At 37.8% G+C, this 23620-nt stretch overlaps 1 protein-coding gene and 1 pseudogene across 1 annotated transcript in view; one reads left to right on the top strand and one right to left on the bottom strand.

The window, feature by feature from the left end:
- The window catches only part of LOC126456820 (integrator complex subunit 4), a 118903-nt gene that overhangs the window by 28881 nt on the left and 66402 nt on the right, over nucleotides 1-23620 (bottom strand). Inside the window, exons 6-12 of the mRNA XM_050092617.1 lie at nucleotides 20019-20158; nucleotides 18860-19052; nucleotides 16063-16237; nucleotides 12887-13092; nucleotides 6911-7033; nucleotides 3234-3369; nucleotides 1828-1961 (exon numbers count right to left, since the gene is read on the bottom strand). Coding sequence (XP_049948574.1) covers nucleotides 1828-1961; nucleotides 3234-3369; nucleotides 6911-7033; nucleotides 12887-13092; nucleotides 16063-16237; nucleotides 18860-19052; nucleotides 20019-20158 — 1107 coding nt within the window. The remainder of the gene's footprint in view (nucleotides 1-1827; nucleotides 1962-3233; nucleotides 3370-6910; nucleotides 7034-12886; nucleotides 13093-16062; nucleotides 16238-18859; nucleotides 19053-20018; nucleotides 20159-23620) is intronic.
- On the top strand, nucleotides 14521-14638 carry LOC126459000 (5S ribosomal RNA; annotated as a pseudogene).

Below are 23620 nucleotides of genomic sequence, written 5' to 3'. Positions count from 1 at the left end.
ACAGCCTAATCTTATCTGCCATCATACTTTGTCATATGATTTACGTTCTTCCGTAATCTGTTTCTGTCGATTATGATACTCTGGTTTTACCTTTTTACCATCATTCGCATACATTATTGTGGGTGGGCAACTTTGACCACTACAATTATCAGCAGTAGTAAAAATAGGAACTTCTGTGTTGTTCTAGTGCCAGAACAGCTGCTAAAGTCTTCAAAATTGCCAGTGGGAAAGCTATTCAGAAATATAGAATGGTCACTACAAAACATATGAGAAAATACAATATTTTCTAAAAAATTACCTCCACAGCATCTTCAAATATTTCCCTAGAAGTAATATCTGCTAGTGCATCCTCTCAAACTCCTTAGTGAAAGATATGTTTTCTTGTGATAGTTGTTCAGGAATGGTTCACAGAGAGATGTAGTGACTTCCAGGGAATAAAAAGGATACTCACAGTTAACATTTTCATTTTTGGGAAAACAAATATGTGGAAATAGTGATAATGGTTGCTCTTTCTCACAATTTTGCAAAAACTGCACCACCATTCAGCCTAGCTTGTTTCTATTGATTGTCTTTAACGGGATTGTGACAATGGACCAAAATCAAGTCATTCTCAATACTCGTACTTTAGTGTGGTACTCAAACTTTCCAACTTTTAGCAATAAAATAAAAATTCTAACTGTAAATGTGTGTGTGTTGATGAATTTCACCTCTTTTCCACCAATGACACATCAAAAAATTGATTCCATTCAAACACATTTATAAGCATCCATTGTTTTAGGCATCATGTGACTCAAATTATTGCGATTTAATGGGTTTACCACACAAAGGAATAATAATGCTTTTCCCCTCAACATCCCACAGATGCTAATGAGTATCTCTGGTTCTTTTCAACACATCTAATGCCTCCTCCAGTTAATTATGGTAGTGTATTATCCAATATGCTTCTGTAACTGCTAACAAAATCCCTACCAATAGCTGGTGAGCATATAATTAAACATAGGTGGTCACAACTGTACTGAATGAGATCTTTAACTGAGCATTCGTGGGACAGATACAAAATTATGGCTGAAAGGCCTAAGGGTTCTTACACCTTTAAATGTGAAATATATCATCTAATCAGGCACTCTCTTTCCTACTCACTTCAATATCATAATCATCAATCTGTCTTTATTGAAGGTAAAACGGCAATTGAGATTGATATGCACATGTAAAAGCCTTTCTTTCCCATTGCAATGGAGTCATTAAGAACTCCTGACAGCCTTCATCTTTCTAAGTTAAATGATAGCATGTAAAAAATGTATGGTTGCAAGTTAATATGGTTTACCATTCTGAGATAACAAAGTAAGGTGAATAAGAAATGTTTAATGAACAGTTGTGTTGTCACATCATTGTAGCATGTTTACACTTTCAGGTAGTATTCTGTTTGCATTTCATCATTTCAAAAGAAAAGAAAAATGAGGATAACATTATTTTCATACTCCCCTACCAGACTCCTTTTCACTCTCATTTTGAAGATAAATTTATTAGAAAGAAAAGACAAAGAAAAATCAACTGGAGAACCACAATAGAGTTCAATTAAAACAAAACATTGAATTCTTTCATTACTGTGTTATGTGCATCACTGTCCTCCATAAGGCATCCAGAACATCAAAAAAGTTCTCTCTCTTGTAAGAGAATAACAATGAAGTTTACGCTACGAATAAATTGCATGAAAACAAATGTCAAGAAACTAATAATGAAAATATAATAATACACAATCCAAATACCAGACTAATCAACAAATCATACTATGACAGAAACTGTATAATAAATCTGATTAAAACATACCTTGAGTGCAGGAACTAGATGAGGCATTGTATCTCGGAGATAACAATAATGCTTGTGTGTGTGTTCTTCAAACAACTGCAACATTGTAGGACAATGCTGTGCGGCGTTTAGCACGAGAATGAGAATACTTACATCTAACTCAATATTAAAGAAATATATGGTCTTGGCAATTTTCACACAACTGAAGCGTTGATCCATTTGGATGAAATAAATTTAAATTACTGCACTGTGCATGAGCAAAATGACAACATTGTTTCGGAAGGTACAATACTTCTAAAGGTACTATTAATGATGGCCAGATTTCTTTTTATAATAACAATTTTTGCAATCAAAATACCTGTAATTTAGGGATTACATTTAATTTGACATATCACTCATGTTTTTCAACTTAAAATAATGTAAAATATTAGTTCTGGTATAGCATTTATATGACTGAGAAATTAATCACACATATATTCAATTTGTCTTATAAAAGTTGCATGCAAAATTTTGAAAGACGGAAATTCAATACTTTTATTTATTTGGACATTTGTCAGGCTATAATGATAATCTCAGTGGTAGTAGCAGAAGTCGGCAAATCTCCATATTTGTATGCAACATAAAACACTGGAGGTGACTACTGGAAATCCCCACGGAGAAAAAGGAATGTACTGTGAACAATTTGGGCACCATAATGAAAGATTAAATTAACACATAACAAACAACTGAAACAAACTGCAGATCAAATGAAAGAATTAAAGAGGAAGAGAATAATATTACTTCAATGGTATTTACTGAGTGTTGATAGAGGCAGTTTAATAAAAGAATCTTTGGCTATTTTGCCCAAGAGAAAACAGAGGCAAAACGGTTTCATGACTGCGTTAAAGAAAAAGGCAGAGTGGACAGACAAAAATGAGTTCAGAGGTTTTTCTGAAAATGGTGGAAAAGACAACGATGCAAAGAAAAAATGGGGAAGGGGTGAAATGATACAATCAGAAATTAAGGGTGTGGTTTGCAAAATGTTGCTCTCAAAACTGTCAAAGGAACTACTAATGACATAAAGTGCAGTATAATAATCAAAATAATTCTAATAAAAATTACATCAAATGACTTCGATACACTTGTCACCTAATGTGCATCATTTTGCAATACACCAAAAGGTCAAGCTGACTGTGTAACTATAATGTCAAAGAAAGGTAGCTTTCCTCCATTATCACAAAAAACTTAAATGTTAAGAAGGATGCTGCTCATGTGATCACTGAATTTTTGCAATGTTCCCTTGTCATACGCCCAAATCAAACAGTAATCATCAATATATGGATTATTCACTATAAATGGTGCACACTAATATTAGCAGTGGTATTACCATTAATTATTGTGGTGGTAGCAGTAAAGATAAATAACAGTGTTTCTTCTGACAAGGATACAAGCTGGATCTTCAACATCTGGTTCTGGCATATCAAAGAATGGATGTATGGCAAGCAGTTCTGGCACAAGAATTAGTGTCAACTCTGGGTGCTGCTGCCCAACTTTCTGCAGGCAACACCAAGTAGACTTGCGATCCTGTAACATAACCAGCATTTAATTATGTACTAGATTCATTAATGACACAGGGGCTACAGATTCTCAAACACGGCACACACACTGGAAAGCTATCTAAAATAGCATCTAGGCAACAGCAATGTCAATGCATATAACTGAATACTCAGAGGCTACATGAGCATCTAGTTCAGCTGTTGCATGTATCACACAAGATGTGTTCCCTGCTTTTCTCCAGCATTTGGTTTTAGTTACCACTCTGCAACTGCTAGAGTTTTGTAAGGAAGGAAGATTTCTGATAACAATTCAAATTCCTTTGTCCTCAAAATAAAACACTATTAAATTCAGTATATACAACACCACGTTTTATTAGGTAGAATGCTAATGGGGTTCCAATATCCTCATCCTTCTCTGATGTATGTACTTGTCCACACAGCCAATTATTGAATGGTTTAATACATACTACTGCAGAATCCTTACCTTCAACTAAGGTATTTTTAAAATACATAAAATTATTTGTAATTCAGATATTGGTTTAAAACCCCAGATCCAAATATTATCATCATGTTACAATAATTAATCACTCTGCTGTACACTGTTCAACTCTTATTCATCACATCTAAACTGATTGTATGAAACTTTTAATTCCAAGTGACAAGGAAAGAGCAGAAATCATCTAAATGACACATATGAAATGGCGAACAGCTAACATAAAAAATAATAATATTTCTGGTTTTCAAAAGGAGTTAGCTAGTTAATTTCATGTTCCACGGGGATCATTTGTATGATAAATCATAATGACATGGAACGATCACTTTACATCCATATTGCAAATTAATTTGTAAAGATGGCTATGTCCTGAACATTTATAAGTTTTAAAAAATATATACAGACATCAGTTAGTAATTCCCACCCACTGCCTTTTACACATTACAGCAATAGAACATTTTCTACGGAATAGAAGGAATTGTCAATGAGAGACTTTTTCAGTTTGTTTTTGCTGCCTGTCAAACATTTTACACCACTGGGTAAGTTATCAAAAATTTTAGCTGCAGCACTGTGCACTCTTTTTGTGCTACAGGAAACCTTAAAATGGAGCAATGAACGTTGTTTTTCCTTCTGGTATTGTAATTATGTGCATCATTGTTCCTTTTGAACTACAGTGAATTATTTACAACTAACTTCATAAAGGAATAAATGTACCGTACTGTGAAGCAGCAGCCAGAATTCCCAATTCCTTAAACAAATCTCTACAAGACAATCATGGATAAGCAGCATAAATTATTCTTACAGCACATTTTTTAACAATGAAGACTGCCTTTCTTAAAGATAAGTTACCCCAGAACATTATTCCATATGAATGAGAATGTACAAAATATGTCAACTTCCTGATTTGTTTCGCCCCAAGGTTTGCAATGATTCTAAGTGCAAATGTGGTTGTACCAAGTTGTTTTAGGAGTTACAAAATGTGCTTTTTCGCATTTAAATTCTCATTGGTGTGGAGACCTTAGAATTTTGACATTTCCACCCTATTTCTTATTTCATTGTCATTTGTTATAATTGGTGTAGTGCCCCTAAATGTGCAGAACTGAATATGCCTGATCTTTTTAAAACTAAGGGCGAGACCATTTGCAGAAAACCAATCAATGATACTTTTAGAAACATTGTTTATCATTTCTTCCATTTCGGTATGTATTCTTGAACTGATTGCAATACTAGTGTCATGTGCAAAAACAACTAATGCTCCTTGTTGTACATTCGACGGAAGATCGTTTACATATGAGGAACAATAGTGGGTGTAAGGTTGAGCCTTGATGAACCCCATATGTGGTTTCTCCTCAGTTGGAATAATAGCCCCTACTTCATTGGTTGAATTACTATGTACAGCTGTCTGCATTCTTTTGGCTAGATATCGTATTATCCATTGGCTGGCTTTAACACCAGCCCAGCAAAGCTTCAATTTTTCTAGGAGAATACTATGATTCACAGTCAAATGCCTCAGATAGGTCACAGAAAATACTAACTGCCACTATTTTATTATTTAACGCTTGTAAAACTTGGTGAATGAACATGTAAAAGGTTTTCTCAGCAGAGTAAGTTTTCTGAAATCCAAAATGTGATTTGCTGAGAATATTATTCTTGCTCATGTGAGATACTATTTTAGAATACACCACCTTCTAAAATAATTTGAAAAATGATGTCTTCAGTGAAACAGGCTGGTAGTTATTCGCATCTCTCCTATCACTTTTCATATGGAGGTGTTTGATAATTGCACATTTCAGTCTCTCTGGAAAAATACCTTGATTTAGTGATGCATTACATATTTCAAATAAGACAGAGCTTATTATATGGGAACAAATCTTACGTACTCTTCTGAAACACTGTCAACATCACAAACGTTTATTACACACATTTGCTACCTGCAACATATCATTTATAGCCCATCCATCCCATTCAGAAGTGATATTATTCCATTCTGTGGCTACCTGTCCTGTCTCTCATGTGACTACATTCCATACAGCCTTAAGTCAAATGTTGGAATTACTGATTTCTGACATTATGTGCACATTCTTTGATTTTTTTAAAATGACTTTTCTTAGTAATTTTTCTAGTGTGTAACTACTACTGGACCTTCACTTGTTCTTGCCAACAGACACATTTCCCTTTTCCTTTCACAAGATACTTTAATCCCTTTAGAGAGAGAGAAATATGTGCTCCAACTTCTCTTCTTATATAAATCTGCTCTTCCATTCCTGCTCTGTGGCACTTACTTTTAATTCCAATATTGTCCAAGTTGTTCAGAGCTTGAATATCAGTTTAATACCCAAGATATTAAGGATTTATTTGTTGTGACATATAAATGTTGATCTTAGAACTTTATTCTTATTCTGTGAAAAGTTTCATAAAAATCCACCAATCCAATGACAGTAGATGAACAGTTTACTGCAGAAGAACTGTTACACTCACAGGGAAAGCAAAAATGTGTAGAAAGATTGGAGTGACATATCAAATGAGTAGACACGTGTAGACTCAAATGGACAGTATCAATTCTGTTTCTTTACTATCGTCCCTCAAACACATTTTTTGGTGAAGCGCAAAATCATGTATTTAATAAACTGATCATCCAGTTGATAAAACTTGTCGCAGCACTATGACAGACTTCAGGATAAAAAAAAAACATTTGTGCACTAAAACTCCATTAGAAATCGTTCCTCAGTAACTGGGCAATGTTGTTTATTTTGTGTTGAGGTATTATAAAATATTAGACATAGTGTCGATTTATATGCATATTTGTATTCATATCTATCCCACCATGACTTTTCACGTGCTGACATTATAAAACAATATGAAGACGAAGCAAACAAAATAAAAAGATACATTACAAATATTTTAGATTTCACTTTTGTTGGTGATTTAAGCTGAACCAATTAAAATACGGCTGAATATAGATGCCCATTCTGAGTGTCCAGGCAATATTTACAACTCCACGTTATGATTGTTATTTTCAACAATATATATCCAGTTTACAAAAACCCTTATTTTACAGAATCATGAAGAAACTTACAACTGGGTATTTCTTCAAGTTTTCCAACAGTGCTTCAACACACATCTGTAAGCAACCTTTGCTGGAGAGGCGGCATGAGGCAAGCATCTTATGTAGTCCTTCCCGCACATCAATGGAGAAATCCTACAAAGAAAAACAAAATTGTGTAGTGTAGTTAAAATTTAAACAAATTACAATACACTAGATGTGGCACACAGTGTTATTGTTAGGGGGTGCCTACAAATTATGCACAGTGCCAACCAGTTCCTGTTGTCAGACTGATTATGCCGAGTGTCAGACATAAGTAAAGATGATAGTCAAAAGTACTTACTTATCGGTGGACTGAACTTAAACACTCTAAACTACAGTCTATATTGAAATTCGGTTAGATTAGTCAGCAATCAACTGCTGTGTGAAGTTAAACTATTTTCAGAACTTTACATCAATGTCACGGCTTTCCTGCAAGCAAAAGCTGAACATACTTTTCTGTAGATTATTTTAATAAATGGTTGTCTTTGTTACTCCTGTTTATCACAGTTATTCTGCCACATCTACATCGATACTCTGCAAGCCACCATACGGTGCGTGGCAGAGGGTACCTTGTACCACTATTAGTAATTTCCTTTCCTGTTCCAGCCGCAAATAGAGCGAGAGAAAGAGGACCCTCTATATGCCTCCAAATGAGCCTTAATTTCTCGTATCTTATCTTCATGGTCATTACACACAATGTATGTTGGTGGCAGTAGAATCATTTGGCAGTCAGCTTCAAATGCCGGTCCTCTAAATTTTCCCACTAGTATTCCAGTTCCCAAAGCATCTCAGTAACACTTACATTCTGTTAGAACCTAACGGTAACAAATCTAGCAGCCTGCCTCTGAAGCAAATCTAGCAGCCTGCCTCTGAAATACTTCAATGTCTTCCTTCAATCCAACCTGATATGGATCACAAACATTCAAGCAGTATTCACAAACAGGTCGCACCAAGGTCCTTTTTGTCTAAGTCATCTTGTATCTTCCTACAGTCACTCAACTTTGACACTTGACTGTACACCACAGCATCATCAGTGAACTACCACAGATTGCTGCCCACCCTGTTCACCAATCATTTATGTATATAGATAACAACAGAAAAACAGAAAAGTGTCATACTCATACTTTTGGAGGTGGTATTCTGTGTTCTTTCACTGGAAGATGAAAAACAAAGCGATAAGTGAAAAAAATAAAATAAAAAGGATGTACAAATGGTGCAGGAGATAAAAAAATTCACTAAACTGTTATCACGACTTCTCTTGAGCCTCCATTTGTTTTCACCATCAGATGATTGATTTAGTCATCCCAGGTACCACCAAACTATCTTACCAAGTTAATTTATTCAAATAATCTACACTGTGAGTCCCTACTTTCAGCTGTTCTGGTTTCCTTTTTACAGGGTGGATGCAGATAATTCACTGTAGAAAACTACAAAATTACAAAGACAGAGAATGGCTGATCAGTACTTCAGTAGTTACCTCTAGGACAAAAATTGAAGCACTGTCAATACACACTTTAAAAGTGAAAACATTAATCCTAGCTTTACGATAATATTATTTCCTGCTTCAGAGAGTTGGTCCCTTATCCTCATAAGCAATGGCCCCCTTATACTGCAGTCCTATCTTTCTTTCCTCTCTGACGGAGGAACTAACAGTTTCAAAAGCTAGGGTCCGTGTTTCCACTAATAAATTGTATCTCTATGTCACCTTATTCTAGGGGATAGGTTAGGAGCACACATTTCACCTGAAGTACCATACAATTGAAAGACTTGACTGATATGGGTCAATTTCCCTCTTTCGGGACTCCACCCAATCATGCCATATGAGAATACCGGGTGATCAAAAAGTCAGTATAAATTTGAAAACTTAATAAACCATCGAATAATGTAGATAGAGAGGTAAAAATTGACACACATGCTTGGAATGACATGGAGTTATATTTGGGAGCGGGCGTGGGGGGTGGGGGTTCACAAAATGTCCGACAAATGGCGCTGGACAGCAAAACTGCTACCGTGACGGGTGAGAGGTACACCGATATGTTACAGAATCACATCATCCCCAGCCTGGCTGATAAACACCTGCTGGAACGTACATTGTTTATGCAGGATGGCGCTCCACCCCATATTGCTAGATGCGTGAAAGATCTCTTGTGCACGTCGTTTGGTGATGATCATGTGCTCAGCTGCCACTTTTGTCATGCTTGGCTTCCCAGGTCCCCAGACCTCAGTCCGTGCGATTATTGGCTTTGAGGTTACCTGAAGTCGCAAGTGTATCGCGATCGACCGACATCTCTAGGGACGCTGAAAGACAACATCCGACACAAATGCCTCACCATAACTCCGGACATGCTTTACAGTGCCGTTCACAACATTATTCCTCGACTACAGCTATTGTTGAGGAATGATGGTGGACATATTGAGCATTTCCTGTAAAGAACATCATCTTTGCTTTGTCTTACTTTGTTATGCTTTGTCTTACTTTGTTATGCTAATTATTGCTATTCTGATCAGATGAAGTGCCATCTGTCGGACATTTTTTTAACTTTTCTATTTTTTTGGTTCTAATAAAACCCCATGTCATTCCAAGCATGTGTATCCAGTTTTCAAATTTGTACTGACTTTTTGATCACCCGGTATACTTTTAAATTTGTAATTTTAAATCCTATCTTTATTCAATGCATCTGTTGTCTTTAATATTGTAAAATAACAGCCGACTAAATTGATCAACTCATCGAGGTTACAGTAACTGTATTATAGATGTGAATGTGGTCAAATTAAATCAGATTATGCTGAGGGAATTAGATGAGGAAATGATACACTTAAAGTAGTAGATGGGTTTCACTATTTGGGCAGCAAAATAACTGATGGTGGCCGAGGTAGAGAGGATATAAAATGTAGACTGGCAATGGCACAAAAGCATTTCTGAAGAAGAGAAAATTGTTAATATCAAATATAGATTTAAGTGCTAGGTAAAAGTATTTTGTATGGAGTGTAGCCATGTATGGAAGTGAAACATGGACGATAAACAGTTTGGACGAGAAGAGAATAGAAGCTTTTCAAATGTGGTGTTACGGAAGAATGCTGAAGATGGGTAGATCACGTAACTAATGAGGAGGTACTGACTGGAATTTGGGAGAAAAAGACATTTATGGCCCAACCTGACTACAAGAAGGGATCGGTTGATAGGACTCATTCTGAGAAATCAAGGGATAACCAATTTAGTACTAGAGGTAAGTGTGGGGGGTAAAAATCATAGAGGGAGTCCAAGAGTTGAATACAGTACACAGATTCAGGAGGATGCAGGTTGTAGTAGCTATTCAGAGTTAAAGAGGCTTGCACAGTATAGAGTAGCATGGAGAGCTGCATCAAAGCAGTCTTTGGACCAAAGACCATGTGAATGATGTGGATACACAAAGGAGGATGAACTTGTGATACTATAAGCTGAAGTAATAACAGCAACAGCATCTACACCAAAAACATGATTGTACAAATGCAGAAAATGATTTGATGTGATCCAATATTAAAGCTAAGAAATGTATCAAAGTAGGCATATCTGTATAAGCACCCTGCTCCTTTCCTTTGTAGTAACCCTGAGATCAAGACAGTTTTTTACAAGGACTAACATATTCCTTATCATCTTGGGTAGCCAGAAAATAGATCAAATGCCCTGTCCTGTGCATCATCCTTTTTCAATTCAGTCATCCAGGAAGATGGTGAGATCTGACTTTGCAACAACAACTTTCATTAAGATAGTGGCTATGCCTCTACTGTTTCATGGTAGCATGCACCTGTTACTACAGAGAAATATGCCAAGTATTTGCTTACTAACGAAACCAGTGGCACTATGCATTTCTCCGTCACAGATACTGAAATAATCTCTGGTAGCATAAGTAACTTCTGTGACTGCTGAATGATATTTCAATGTAATTCAGCCACTTATAAAATACAAAATACAATCACAGCATCTGTTATGATGTTACTGATGATGAAAATGGAGGAAGTTGCAGAAAGCTTAAATGGTCACTCATATATGACATCTCAAAAAACTAATACAATACACTACTGCTGCTCACTATATAGAGGAGACCTTAAGTCACAGACAGGTACAATGGAAAGACTGCTACACATTTTAACTTTCAGTCAAAAGGCCTACCTCTCAAGAAGAAAACACACACACATTCACAACCCACCACTCAACATCTCCTCTGTATGGTGAGTAGCAATCTATCCTTTTTATCAAACTATGTCAATCCAAAAATTATGTTCCAATGTAGTAACATCTTCACTGGATACAACTCATGATAAACAGCATTATCCACAACATTAGTAAAAAGCTACTCAAGTGCTGGTTGAGGACAAGGAAAATGCATGAAGTGTTTGTTTCTTGCAGGAAACAAAATGATAGTTAATACAGTGTGGCAATTAATTAATGACCACATTTACATTGAACATTATATATGGTACCAATTTGTTTTTCTTTATCTACTTCCTTTCAGATGAAAAAAAGACCAATATTTGCAAAATTTAGTGGTGTAACATGGAAATTTGGGGCACACAACAGTGAGGACCAATAGTGGAATTTTATTTCAAGCAATTTTTCAGTTATTATTACTCAAAGAAGGTTTCCCGTTACATTTGGTGTGTGTGTGTGTATGTCCTTCTCAAAAGTCAGTTCTGGGATATGTTGAATCTCACAGAACCAGTGACAGTTTAACTGATGCTAAACCTAATAAGTAAGCATTGATCTGTATGCAATGAAGAAACCGTTGAAAGCGTAAGAGTAGTAACCACAAACAGCGGAAAGAAACGTGCAAGAAGTTTATTACAAGAAATTGGTTCAACACAGACACAGTGTGCAACATCTTGAGACAAGATCTGAACTTGTATCCTTACAAACTTCAGCTATCTCACAAGTTGAGATAGCTGATTTTCAAAGTTGTTTTTATGCAACAATACAATTGGCTTAAACTTAGACAATGAGAATTTTGGAGAGCGGCTCATAATATGTGATGAAGTAAACCTCCATTCACCCAGTTACATGAATTACACAAATGTGAAGTTATGGACTGGACAAAAATGTGAGATTCATGAAAGCCATCTATGTAGTGTAAGAGTATGATGTGCAATATCAAGATCATGGACAAAAAACTCATATTCTTTTTTAAAAAAATGAAAATGGTGTTACTGTAATTGTTCATGGCACACACAACAGATAAATGTTTAGATATTGTTTTACTCTTGAGTTACAACACTGAAACCCCAGTTTTGGGGACAGCAAGACAGTTGAACAAGGAAATTATTGCAACAGACATTTCCTTATCAAGTTATTTCAAGGTTTGGTGACAATGAATGGCCTACCCGTACCCCAGAGTTAACTGCACCGAACTTCTTTTTATGGGGTTACTTAAAGTATATTTCAATAAACCAAACAACAAAGAGGACCTAAAGGCAGCCATTAGAAATGAAATTCAATTGATATCAAATAATACACTTCCACAAATTATGAACAAAGTATTAGTTCTGTCAGGAATATATATGATTCATGGAGGATATCTAATGCTGTAATTTTCAAAAAATAGGCAATGTTTGTTAGTTTCCTATATTTTTACCTATTACTTCAATCTGAAGTTGAAAGTTTGACACAAATAAAATGCACTAAATATAAATGTTATTAATTAATTGTCACCCTGTATTAATATATGAAGAAAAAAGCAAGGAGGAATAACGGAATAACATCAGCCAGTGTGAACAGAATAGCAGAAATAAAACACCAAGAACATAACAATGACCCTGTTTTAGAAAACGAATGTTAGATTTATAAACTTATTTCTGGCCAAACTGACCAGGTGTGACTGACTCTTCAAATGCTGCAGACTTCTTTGTAATGTTATGGTTATTCAACAAAAAATCTAAATGAACCAAAACAATATATCATCTTTTGCAGTTCAATTGACATTATTTGTACATTACCTTAAGAGCACCAAGAATTGTCTCCAGCTGATCTTCCCGTAATATAATGTGTCTGCTGATCTTTGTAAGACTATCTATAGCTTTAAGCCGAACTTCTTCAATCTCATCATTAAACATGTCCACAAGAAAGTCCAAAGACATTAGTGCAAACTGTGGATTGTTCATTGCCAGTGAACACAGTGACTCCACGGATGCATTTCTTACTTCTGCGGAAATAAGGAAATAGTAATCTTTAAAGTGTGAAGAAAATAAGCATGAAATCATCATTACAGTGATGAAACAAGTTAATTTAATTGCTTATTAAAATCACTGATGTTATTTTAAAATAATAAAAAAACCATTATGTCAATGATTCTAAACAGCAGATCTCAATATAAATTTCCGTTACATTAATAAATTTGACATCTGATTTTACATTACAACTCTCTCCCTTCCTTCTGCTTCCCTATCACATTCCAATTTAGATGCAGAACATCACAACAAAACAAAAACAAAAACAAAAAAGGGAAAGGAGATCACTTCAAAGATGACCACCTGAATGGGTCATTTAATACTTATCATCATCAACAACCACAGCTGCAAAAGGTTGCCTCGTGACTTCTTTGTTCATTATGGTCTGCATTCATGTTGCTCCTGTATAAATTCCCATATTGATGATCCATACTGTTAAAACTGAAAGCACTAATCCAACTGTTAGTTCCTTTCCCAGGGAGGAAAAGAACGATAGGTTGGGAATTGTAAGAATCGAGTCTAGGTCACTCAAACCTTAGAATAAGAAGCATTCTGTCTAATAATTTTATGGTGTATTTTCCTTTTAACAGAATTATATTGCCCCCTGTGAACCACTGACCTCGTCGACATGGGGGGACTGGGTCCACAAATGATACAAATAGCTGTACCTCAGGTGGCACCACAACAGAGGAGTATCTGTGGAGACGTCAGGCTGAGGTTGCCTGAAGAGGGGCAGCAGCCCTTTTAGTAGCTGCAGGGCAAGAATCTGGATGAGTGACTGATTTGACCTTGTAACATTAGCCAACATGGCTTTTCTGTGCTGGAACTGCAAACGACTGAAAGCAAGGAGAAACTTCAGCATTTATTTCTTCCAAAGGGTATTTAGCTCTACCTGTATGTCTTAGTGATGACAGCATCCTGTTGGGTAAAATATTCCAAAGATAAAATAGCCCCCATTTCGTTCTCTGGGTGGGGACCACTCAGGAGGGCATCAAGCGCAAAATGCCTAGAGGAATGAGTAGAGGACAAATGTGAGGCTGTAGAAACATGCAGGAGAAAAATATAGATTCCACATACAGGAAAATTAAAGTGACCTTTGGGGAAAAGAGAAGAGCTGCAGAAATATCAGCAGTTCAGATGGCAAGACAGTATTCAGTAAAGAAAGGAATGCTGAAAGGAATATATACAAGCTATCTATAAAAGAAACTTGACAATCATACTATACAAAGAGGAGAGGAAGTAGGTGAAGATTACACGAGAGACACAAGGATGCTAGAATTTGACAATGCACTGAAGAATCTAAGTGGAAACTAGACCCCTGGATTAGAAAATATTTCCACAGATTTATTGAGATCTTTGGGACAGTCAGTCATGACGGAATTATTTCACCTGGTAAGCAAGAGGCCAACGGTCTTGCTGCAGTGGTAACACCGGTTCCCATCAGATCACTGAAGTTAAGCACTGTTGGGCTGGACTAGCACTTGGATGGACGACCATCTGGTCTGCCGAGCGCAGTTGGCAAGCGGTGTGCACTCAGCCCTTGTGAGGCAAACTGAGGGACTACTTGATTGAGACGTAGTGGCTCCGGTCTCGAAAACTGCACAAAGCTTTTCACTATGTCGATTGGAATACACTGAAATTATGATGGTAGCAGAGATAAAATACAGGGAACGAAAGGCTATTTTCAACTTGTACAGAAACCACACAGCAGTTATAACAGTCGAGGGGCATGAAGGAGAAGTAGTTGTTGAGATGGAGTGAGGCAGGGTTGTTGCCTATCTGTGATATTATTAAATTTGTACACTGAGCAAGCAAGGAGGAAACAAAAGAAAAATTTGCAGCAGGGATTAAAGTTCAAGGAGAAGAAATAAAAACTTTGAGATTTGTTGATGACACTATAGTTCTGTCAGAGACCACAAAGGGTTTGGAAGGACAGTTGAACAGAATGGACAGTGTCTCGGAAGGGCGACATAAGATGAACACCAACAAAAGCACAACAGGGGTACTGAAACGTAGCTGAATTAAATCAAATCACACTGAGGGAATTAGATTAGGAAATGAGACACTTAAAGTAGTAGATGAGTTTTACTATTGGGGCAGCAATATGAATGATGATAGCCAAAGTGGAGAGGATATAAAATGCAGACTGGTAACAGCATGAAAAGCATTTCTGAAAAAGAGGAATTTGCTAACATCCAACATAAATTTAAATATTATAAAGTGTTTTCTGGAAGTATTTGTCTGGAGTATAGCCTTGTATGGAAGTGATGATAGATAATAATCAGTTCAGACAAGAAGAGAATAGAAGCTTTTGAAAATGTGGTTCTACAGAAGAATGCTGATGAGTAGATGGATAAATGTAACAAATGATGTGGTAGTGAATCAAATTGGAGAGAAAAGAAATGTATTGCTCAACTTGATTAAAAGAAGGGATAGATTAATGAGACACATTCTGAAACATAAAGGAATTGTCAATTTGGTAATGGGAGAGTGGGGGTAAAAATCAGAGAGGGACCATGCAAATTCAGATGGATGTATGTTGTGGTAGTTATGAAGAGATGAAGAGGCTTGCACACTAACTTAGTGAACTGCATCAAACCCATCTTCGAAGTGAAGACTACCACCACCACCAACAACAACAAAACCAACAAAACTATATTTAATCCATGTCTCTTATAAGTCAGCTGGCCTTCTGTAGGAAACCAGATATTATTTTCATTGAGATTTAAATTAACTACTTTCCAACTCCCCTCTTTAGATTTTTTTACATTCTCTTCAAACTTTTGGTTTCCTCTCACTGTGTTCTATAAAACTTGTACCACTCCACTAGCACTAATTTCCATAGGCAGCATGAGAGCTGTTTCCGAAGTCAATGTTTTGTGGTGTGTGAAAGATAAAATTTTGTGTTGATTTATTTGTTCCATATTTTGCTACTTTTTACCTACCTTGATACTCATCTTCAAGTCCATGAACAAACGCCCCACATGAACCACTATTAACAAGGCTCACTGATTCTGCATCAACCAGTTCACGTGGGGCATCATCTGCCCAGTTGCGGCCACTAGACCACTCTCCAGAAGTTATTGATTCCCAAGCACGTTCATGGGCTGACCGTTTCCGCTGCAACATAACAGGGACATCTTTTGCATTTTAGATTCCTGCACATACTTAATACTGATGTTTAGAACCAAACATCATGAGCAATAATTATACAGAATATTCTTATTTCTTCATTTCAAATGGACATCATTAATTTATCATGTCACTCAATAAATGAATAGTTCCTGTCTTTTCAAGAGGTTTTGCCACACGAGCAGCTTCGTTACAATCACAAAAAGATTTTCCTACATTCATCTTCCCATCTGACATTAACTTCTTACAATTGCAGCCAAAACATGTATGTTGGAGTGCTTTCATTATAAACAATGCTAATTTAACAGCGTGAGTAGCGAGCCCCTGTGTAAATTAGAAGGTAGTTCATGCCAAAAGAGTTGTAGGAAAGGGGTCAGCTGACACACTGTCATAGAGAGACAGGAGGAGGATGGGGAGTGGGACGGTGGGTAGCAGAAACCTTCAATGTTTCCAGAAAAAATTTTACTCTTCAGCAGAGTGTTTGATATTTTGGAATATCCTGCCAGATTAAAACTGTGTATCAGACCAGCACTCGAACCTTGCCTCTCTGACTGAGTTATTCAAGCATGACAGGGCCTCACAAGTTCACTTCTGCCAGCACCTCTCTCCTACTTCCCAAATTTAACAGAATCTCTCCTGCAAAAATTGCTGGAATAGCACTCCTAGAAGCAAAGATTGCTTTGAGTCTTTACCCGGCACACAGCTTTAATGGCTCTAAGCATTATGGGACTTAACATCTGAGGTCATCAGTCCCCTAGACTTGGAACTACTTAAACCTAACTAACCTAAGGACATCACAAGCATGCATGCCTGAGGCAGGATTCGAACCTGCGACCATAGCAGCAGCGCGTTTCCAGACTGAAGTGCCTAGAGCCACTCGGCCACAGTGGCCGGCACAGCTTTAATCTTCCACGATTCAATGCCATTTGCATTTTCTCTATTGGGCAAACAATTTCTGCAGCTGGGAAGCATTTTTTATTTAGTTGCATGTACTTTCTGGCTATTTCTTAGAATGACTGACTCATGGTACATTTAGTGTTTCCATGAGAATTAGTGTAAAATGGAATCATAAATTAGACTAGTAATCTGAAAAACAGTTTGTTTCACATAATACAGTTCATGATATTTCACACCTACAGCAAGAAACACAAATTTTGTTACTGCACTAGAAGGAATCTTGCTGAACTTTATATAGGGTGTTTCTAACATTTCTTCCACCAACTCTTAGGACACAGAAGAAGGTGAGCTGATAATGATTTCAATAGAATCCCATGTGAAGAGAGATACTGTTCACATGTCACAAGAACCACAGGAAAAGATTATAATTTGACACCATGTTGTCAATGAGGTATCAGAGATGCAGCACAAGCTTGGATTAGGGAAGAACCGTTGATGTGCCCTTTCAATGGAATCATATCATTATCTGCTTTAAGGAATTCCGGGAAATCATGGAAACAGTCTAACCATTCCACCACCTTGCTCAGTGCATGGAGACAGAAATGAGCGACTTAGATAAAAAGTACACATAATAAATCTTTATTCAGGTAAGCAAATATGCATTTAGGAAGGGTCACTAATGGTAGATCAAAATGAAGGGAACTTGGTTCTGACACAAATCGATGCTTTACCTAGAAACAGTGAAGAGGTTGAGAAATCTGCAAACTGGGGTAAAAATGGACAGAGACAGAGAATCCAAAGATAAATATAGTTGAAAAAGATGAATTCAGCATGGGGAGGGGAGGGAGGGGAGGCATTAAGTGGAGCTATAAAATATAGACTTGACGAGGGTAAAAATTCTAGGAGATACACAAAAATGGACTCTGGACTTGTGCATGCGAAAGAGATGTGAGGAAAGTACGGCAGTAGCAATGTGAGAGATGTCACTAGTCAGTAAATGAAAACAAATTTTGGATAAAAAAAAAAAAAAAAAATGTTCAAATGTATGTGAAATCTTATGGAACTTAACTGCTAAGGTCATCAGTCCCTAAGCGTACGCACTACTTAACCTAAATTATCCTAAGGACAAACACACACACCCATGCCCGAGGGAGGAGTCAAACCTCCGCTGGGACCAGCCGTACAGTCCACGACTGCAGCGCCTTAGACTGCTCGGCTAATCCCACGTGGCAAATTTTGGATAATCAGCCACTGAAATTGAGAACTGTCAAGTACAGAAATTACTGAAAATTCAGTGTGGCTTCAGTTGCCTGAAACTGTGTGTGTGTGTGTGTGTGTGTGTGTGTGTGTGTGACCTATTTTTGACAAAGGCCTTACTGCCCGAAAGCACTATTTGTGAGTCTTTTTGTTGTGTCTATCTGCAACTTAGCATCACTGCTACATAGTAAGTAGCACCTTTCGTTTCCATAATATTGTTATATTCCATCCTGGACTTTCCATTGTTTGAAAATTCAGACAAATATTCAGGGCACTACTGGTATGTTTACTTTCCTTGAACAAAATGTCATCCAAATGAGTGTGTTTCATTTGTATCATTGTGTTACAGACATTTTATTTGAATGATTGGTGTTAATTTTTACGCCACAGTTCCTTGGCATTATCTTTCTGAAATGTTAAAAAAATTAAACATGAAGTAAAGGCATATAGACTTACCCTCATATTTGACATGAGTTTCTTGTCTAGTGTCTGCTGGAGAAAGCGAGGGCTGATTGATGTCATTGAACCCAGCAGACGAGCTGCCTGTGTACGAACACGCATTGATAAGTCATTAATCATGTGACATATTTTCCCAAATGCATCATCCACCAATCGAATCTCCTCATCGCTGTCTGGTAGTGTGACAAGGCTGTATTATTAGACACAAAATTAGTGTATACATAAATTAGCATCACTGCTATCACTGAACATGACTAGTGAGCTATACAGACAAACAGACAGACTTTGAATGGCGAGCATTTATAAACACGCCTTTCTTACTTGCTATGACACATTTATTGTAAATACTTATTTTTGTGAATTTCTTTTGCCACTATATCTCTTCTTTTATCCCCAGCAATAATTAAATCTCTTAATTACATCATATTCCATCCACAAAATTTATCTGTCATTCTCTTGTACCTAATTAATAAACAGGAATAAGTAGGTTGGCATAAAAAAAAAAAACAACAACAACAACAGGCTACAGGTACGTATAATTATAGCAAACAGGCACTAGAACATGGTCTCAGGTGCATATAAAGTGTTTCTAATAAAGTTGTTCTTTAAGAAAGGAAAATATCAGAGAGAGAGAGAGAGAGAGAGAGAGAGAGAGAGAGAGAGAGAGAGAGAACTGTAAAATTCAGTATCTTTGGATTAACTGAAGCCTTTGATACCACTTAAACAACTCACAACCAAATTGTCGCCTTTCAACCTAACCTAGGCCTTGCACTATGCTACAAATCAGTCTGTCACAACAACTTAAATTCCAAAGTGTAATATAGACGCAAAAAAATATTGTCCGCATTCTGTTCTCTTACTGCTGGTGCATGTATGATGACACACACCTCACCATCATTACATCATAGGACGAAGCTGACAACCGGTATCAATAGGTTCAGTTGAACTGACTTTTTCATTTGAGTCCCAATGATGCACCGTTACACAAGCTCCAGTGAAAATGAATCTCCAGACATTTGGGCATGAAACTGTTTTTGGCAAATCTAAATAGCTGAAGAACACTTTTAGGAAATAAAGGGTGTTTTTAGTACTCTACCAATTACTCATTAGTCACAACAGCACTGACATAAACAGCTGCATGATTTTGCATACTTACTTTTCTGAATATGTTTGTCCCAGAACCCACACAATACGAAGTGCAACTTGTCGAACAATTTCATAGTCATCTTTGAGAGCCAAGCACACTTCTGAGTAGACAGAAGGATCTAATTTCAGACCACGCTCATGCAATCTTAGCTGCAAACAAAATAAAAGCAACACTTTTTTTGTAAATGTTGCATACTGCAGCATACCATTTTCATTTGAACAAATCTGCTGATTAAGTATATGCAGGCAAGGTAAAAATGATCAATATTTATGACAATATAAAAGTATATACTTCACAGACACTGATGCTGTCATGTGGCTAAATAGAACTAGACATATAAAATACAGTTAATAAACATAGCATTTTAGTATTAGTTGTAGCAATTTATTTGTCAAAGGATGGATCATATTACAATGTTTGGCAAATGGAACACCTAATTTGGCGAAAAAGGTAACACAGTATTTGGCAAAAAATAACTAAGACCCTGGCAAAGTAGTAACACTGAATATGGCAAAAACAGCAGCAAATTTGGCAAAAAATAGTAGTGATATGGCGAAAAATAACTGTCAAAAAATAACACAAATTTTGCAAGAAATAACACCAAATTTGAAAAAGTAACACCAAATTTGAAAAAGTAACACCAAATTTGAAAAAAATAACACTAAATTTGGCAGAAAATAAAATGTAATTTGTCAAAAAATAGCTCCAGATTTGGCAAAAAATAATGTCAAATTTGGCAAAAAAAGAGAAAAATATGCAGTTGAAAAATAAAGCAACAAAACTGGCATAAAAAAACCTGTAATTGGCAAAAAAACACTGAAACTGGCAAAAGACACTGAAAGCGGCAAAAAAAAAAAATTATATAAAATTGATAGAAATAAGCAAAAAAGTTGCATAAAACTTAGCAAACACAGTAACACCAAATTTAGCAAAAAAATGGAGGGCAACACCGAATCTTGCACAGAAAAACACTGGATTCGTCAAAAAGTAACACAGAATTTGACAAAAAAATAATACCAAATTTGGCCAAAAATAACAGTGAAATTGGCTACAAAATAAAACAATTTTTTCCTGTCCCAACTGATAGTACTGCAAAACAGACACAAAATTCATGAGGGTATTTTTGATCCAGCAGTGATTTTTTTCACCAGACGTGTTTCACTTTATTGAGATAAAGCATGATCAGTGGTCTGTAATTAAGTTTATTTACATTTTGATTTGCTTTTTAGATCAAAAAACAGTTCATTATGAATAGGTTGGTTGTACTTTAGGTGATTTTTTGACAGCTTTCTCGTTTACATCAGGGTATGCCGTCTGCTAGCACATCATTGTTTTTCTGTGTTAGACACCGATAATTTTCTTCTACTTTTTAGATGTTCCGCAGCACTACGCATTTCTCACAATGCACTTTTATGCACACCACTGTATTCTGTTTGTTTTCGTACTTCAAGTATGTGTTGCTGTTTGTGTTTTGTAGTCTTGTCAACATAACATGTCCACTACTTTGTCTTTGGCTTACAAATATTATTTTTTAAATTAGATTATTGTATGTGTGTAATTCTATTGAAGTACTGTATTTGAATGCTCTGAAGTGTTCTTTATATCTGTAATAACTTCAAGTTGAACAAATATATTTCAAGGAAGACACTACACATGAAAGCCACAGATCAAGTAAACACAGTAAGACGTGTGTACACTTTAACAGTCAAATCATAACTGAGTCCAAGTCTAGCGGCTGCCGGCTGGCTGGCCACTTAGGTGGCGCTGCTGCTGCATGGCTGGCAGGCAGTGCCGCATGTAGAGGACGTGCGTAACTGCGCGGTGGCACTTTGAAAGATCGGTGAGTCACAACACTTTTCCCCCCATTGAATTTTTTGCACAGGTCTTGATGGAGGTGGCCTGTAGATTACTAACGTCCATAGGTGTTGTTTGACTGGCCGTAAAGTCTTGAGGAGGAGGCTTCCTGTACGGACAGAAGTGTCCCCGATGATAACGGGTCAAGATGACAGGAGACGTGGGGGTCGAATCTGCTGGGGCCCTGTGCACCAATCGGCTATTGCGGCAAGTCTGGCTGTTTTAACAGGAGACATGGGCGATGTGTCCGCGTCCGTAGGAGAAGGAGGCGAGTAGAGTTGCTCCGACAGGTGATGGTCATCTGGTTCCTGCATGGGCATGTCTCCTGGTGGCGTCAGTTCTTGTGCTGGCACCGATACGATGGTGAGAGGACTGCGTTGTGAGTAATGAGAGATTCCAGTATCCCGAGCATCAGGTAGAGCCGAATGTGGTGTAGCAGCATCCAGAACAGGCGTTGCCAACACACAAGCCGAAGCTGGTCCGAATGACGCGCTGCAATACCCGTGTCCATCTGGATTTCGTACAGGCGTTGGCCAAGGTGTCGTAAGATGCGGCCAGGACTCCATTTTGGTCGCCTGCCATATCCCCATACCCATACAAGGTCATCAGTGGTCAACCGGCCAAGCGAAGGCACCCATGGCCGTGAGGTGAAAGGCCGCAGAAGATGAAGTAGCGTGCGGGACTGTCGGCCATGTAAGAGCTCAGCCAGGCTGTGGTCGCCCATGGGGGTGAAATGGTAAGAAGCCAGAAATTGGAGAAGCACATCATCAGCAGAAGAAGTCAGGAGTTTCCTCATCTGAGCCTTAAATGTGCGGACCAGTCGTTCAGCCTCACCGTTTGACTGTGGATGGAACGGAGGGGCCGTGACATGCATGACCCAATGACGGGCACAAAAATCCTCAAAATCGGAAGAGGCAAATTGTGGACCATTATCAGTAACAAGAGTAGAGGGAAGGCCTTCCAAAGAGAAAATGCGAGCTAGAGCATTGGTGGTTGCCGCGGTGGTAGGCGACATGCAACAGACAATGAAAGGAAAGTTAGAGTAGGCGTCAATAACGAGAAGCCAATAAGTACCCAAGAAAGATCCCGCAAAGTCAGCATGAATACACTTCCAGGGCTTCTCAGGCAAAGGCCACAGTGACAAAGATGACTTCGGGGCGGCAGTCTGTGACGCACAAGGGCCGCAGGCAGCGACCATGTGTGCGATTTCAGAGTCGATGCCAGGCCAGTACACATGACAGCGCGCCAGAGATTTTGTGCGAGAGACACCCCAGTGCCCTTGGTGAAGGAGGCGCAAGACCGAAGCACACAAAGACGCAGGTACCACAACACGCGGCGAAGCATTTTCGGTGGAAGGGAGGATAACACCATCCCTAGCCGTGAGGCGGTAACACAAAGTGTAGTAGTTCCGCAATGGATCAGAAGTCTAAGCGGACGGACGATCTGACCAACCCTTCTGAATACAGCGTAAAACCCAGGAGAGGGTAGGGTCAGAACCCGTAGGAGCCGCCAGCCGGTCCCCGGTGGAACCCGTCCACAACCCGCTGCTCGGCAACATCCAGGTGGAAACACAAAAGTTCGTCCCTATCTAATGCCAGATCAGGACCCATGGGAAGGCGAGACAGTGCATCAGCATTCGCACGTTGAGCCGTCGGCCGGAAATGAACCTCATAATTGAAACGAGACAAGTAAAGAGCCCAACACTGGAGGCAGTGTGCAGCCTTGTCGGGAAGTGACGTTGATGGATGAAACAAGGG

This window comes from Schistocerca serialis, chromosome 2 (assembly GCF_023864345.2).
Source record: "Schistocerca serialis cubense isolate TAMUIC-IGC-003099 chromosome 2, iqSchSeri2.2, whole genome shotgun sequence".
Lineage (NCBI taxonomy): Eukaryota > Metazoa > Arthropoda > Insecta > Orthoptera > Acrididae > Schistocerca > Schistocerca serialis.
Note: the sequence above shows the minus strand (reverse complement) of the source record. Positions and strands in the feature narration are given on the sequence as shown.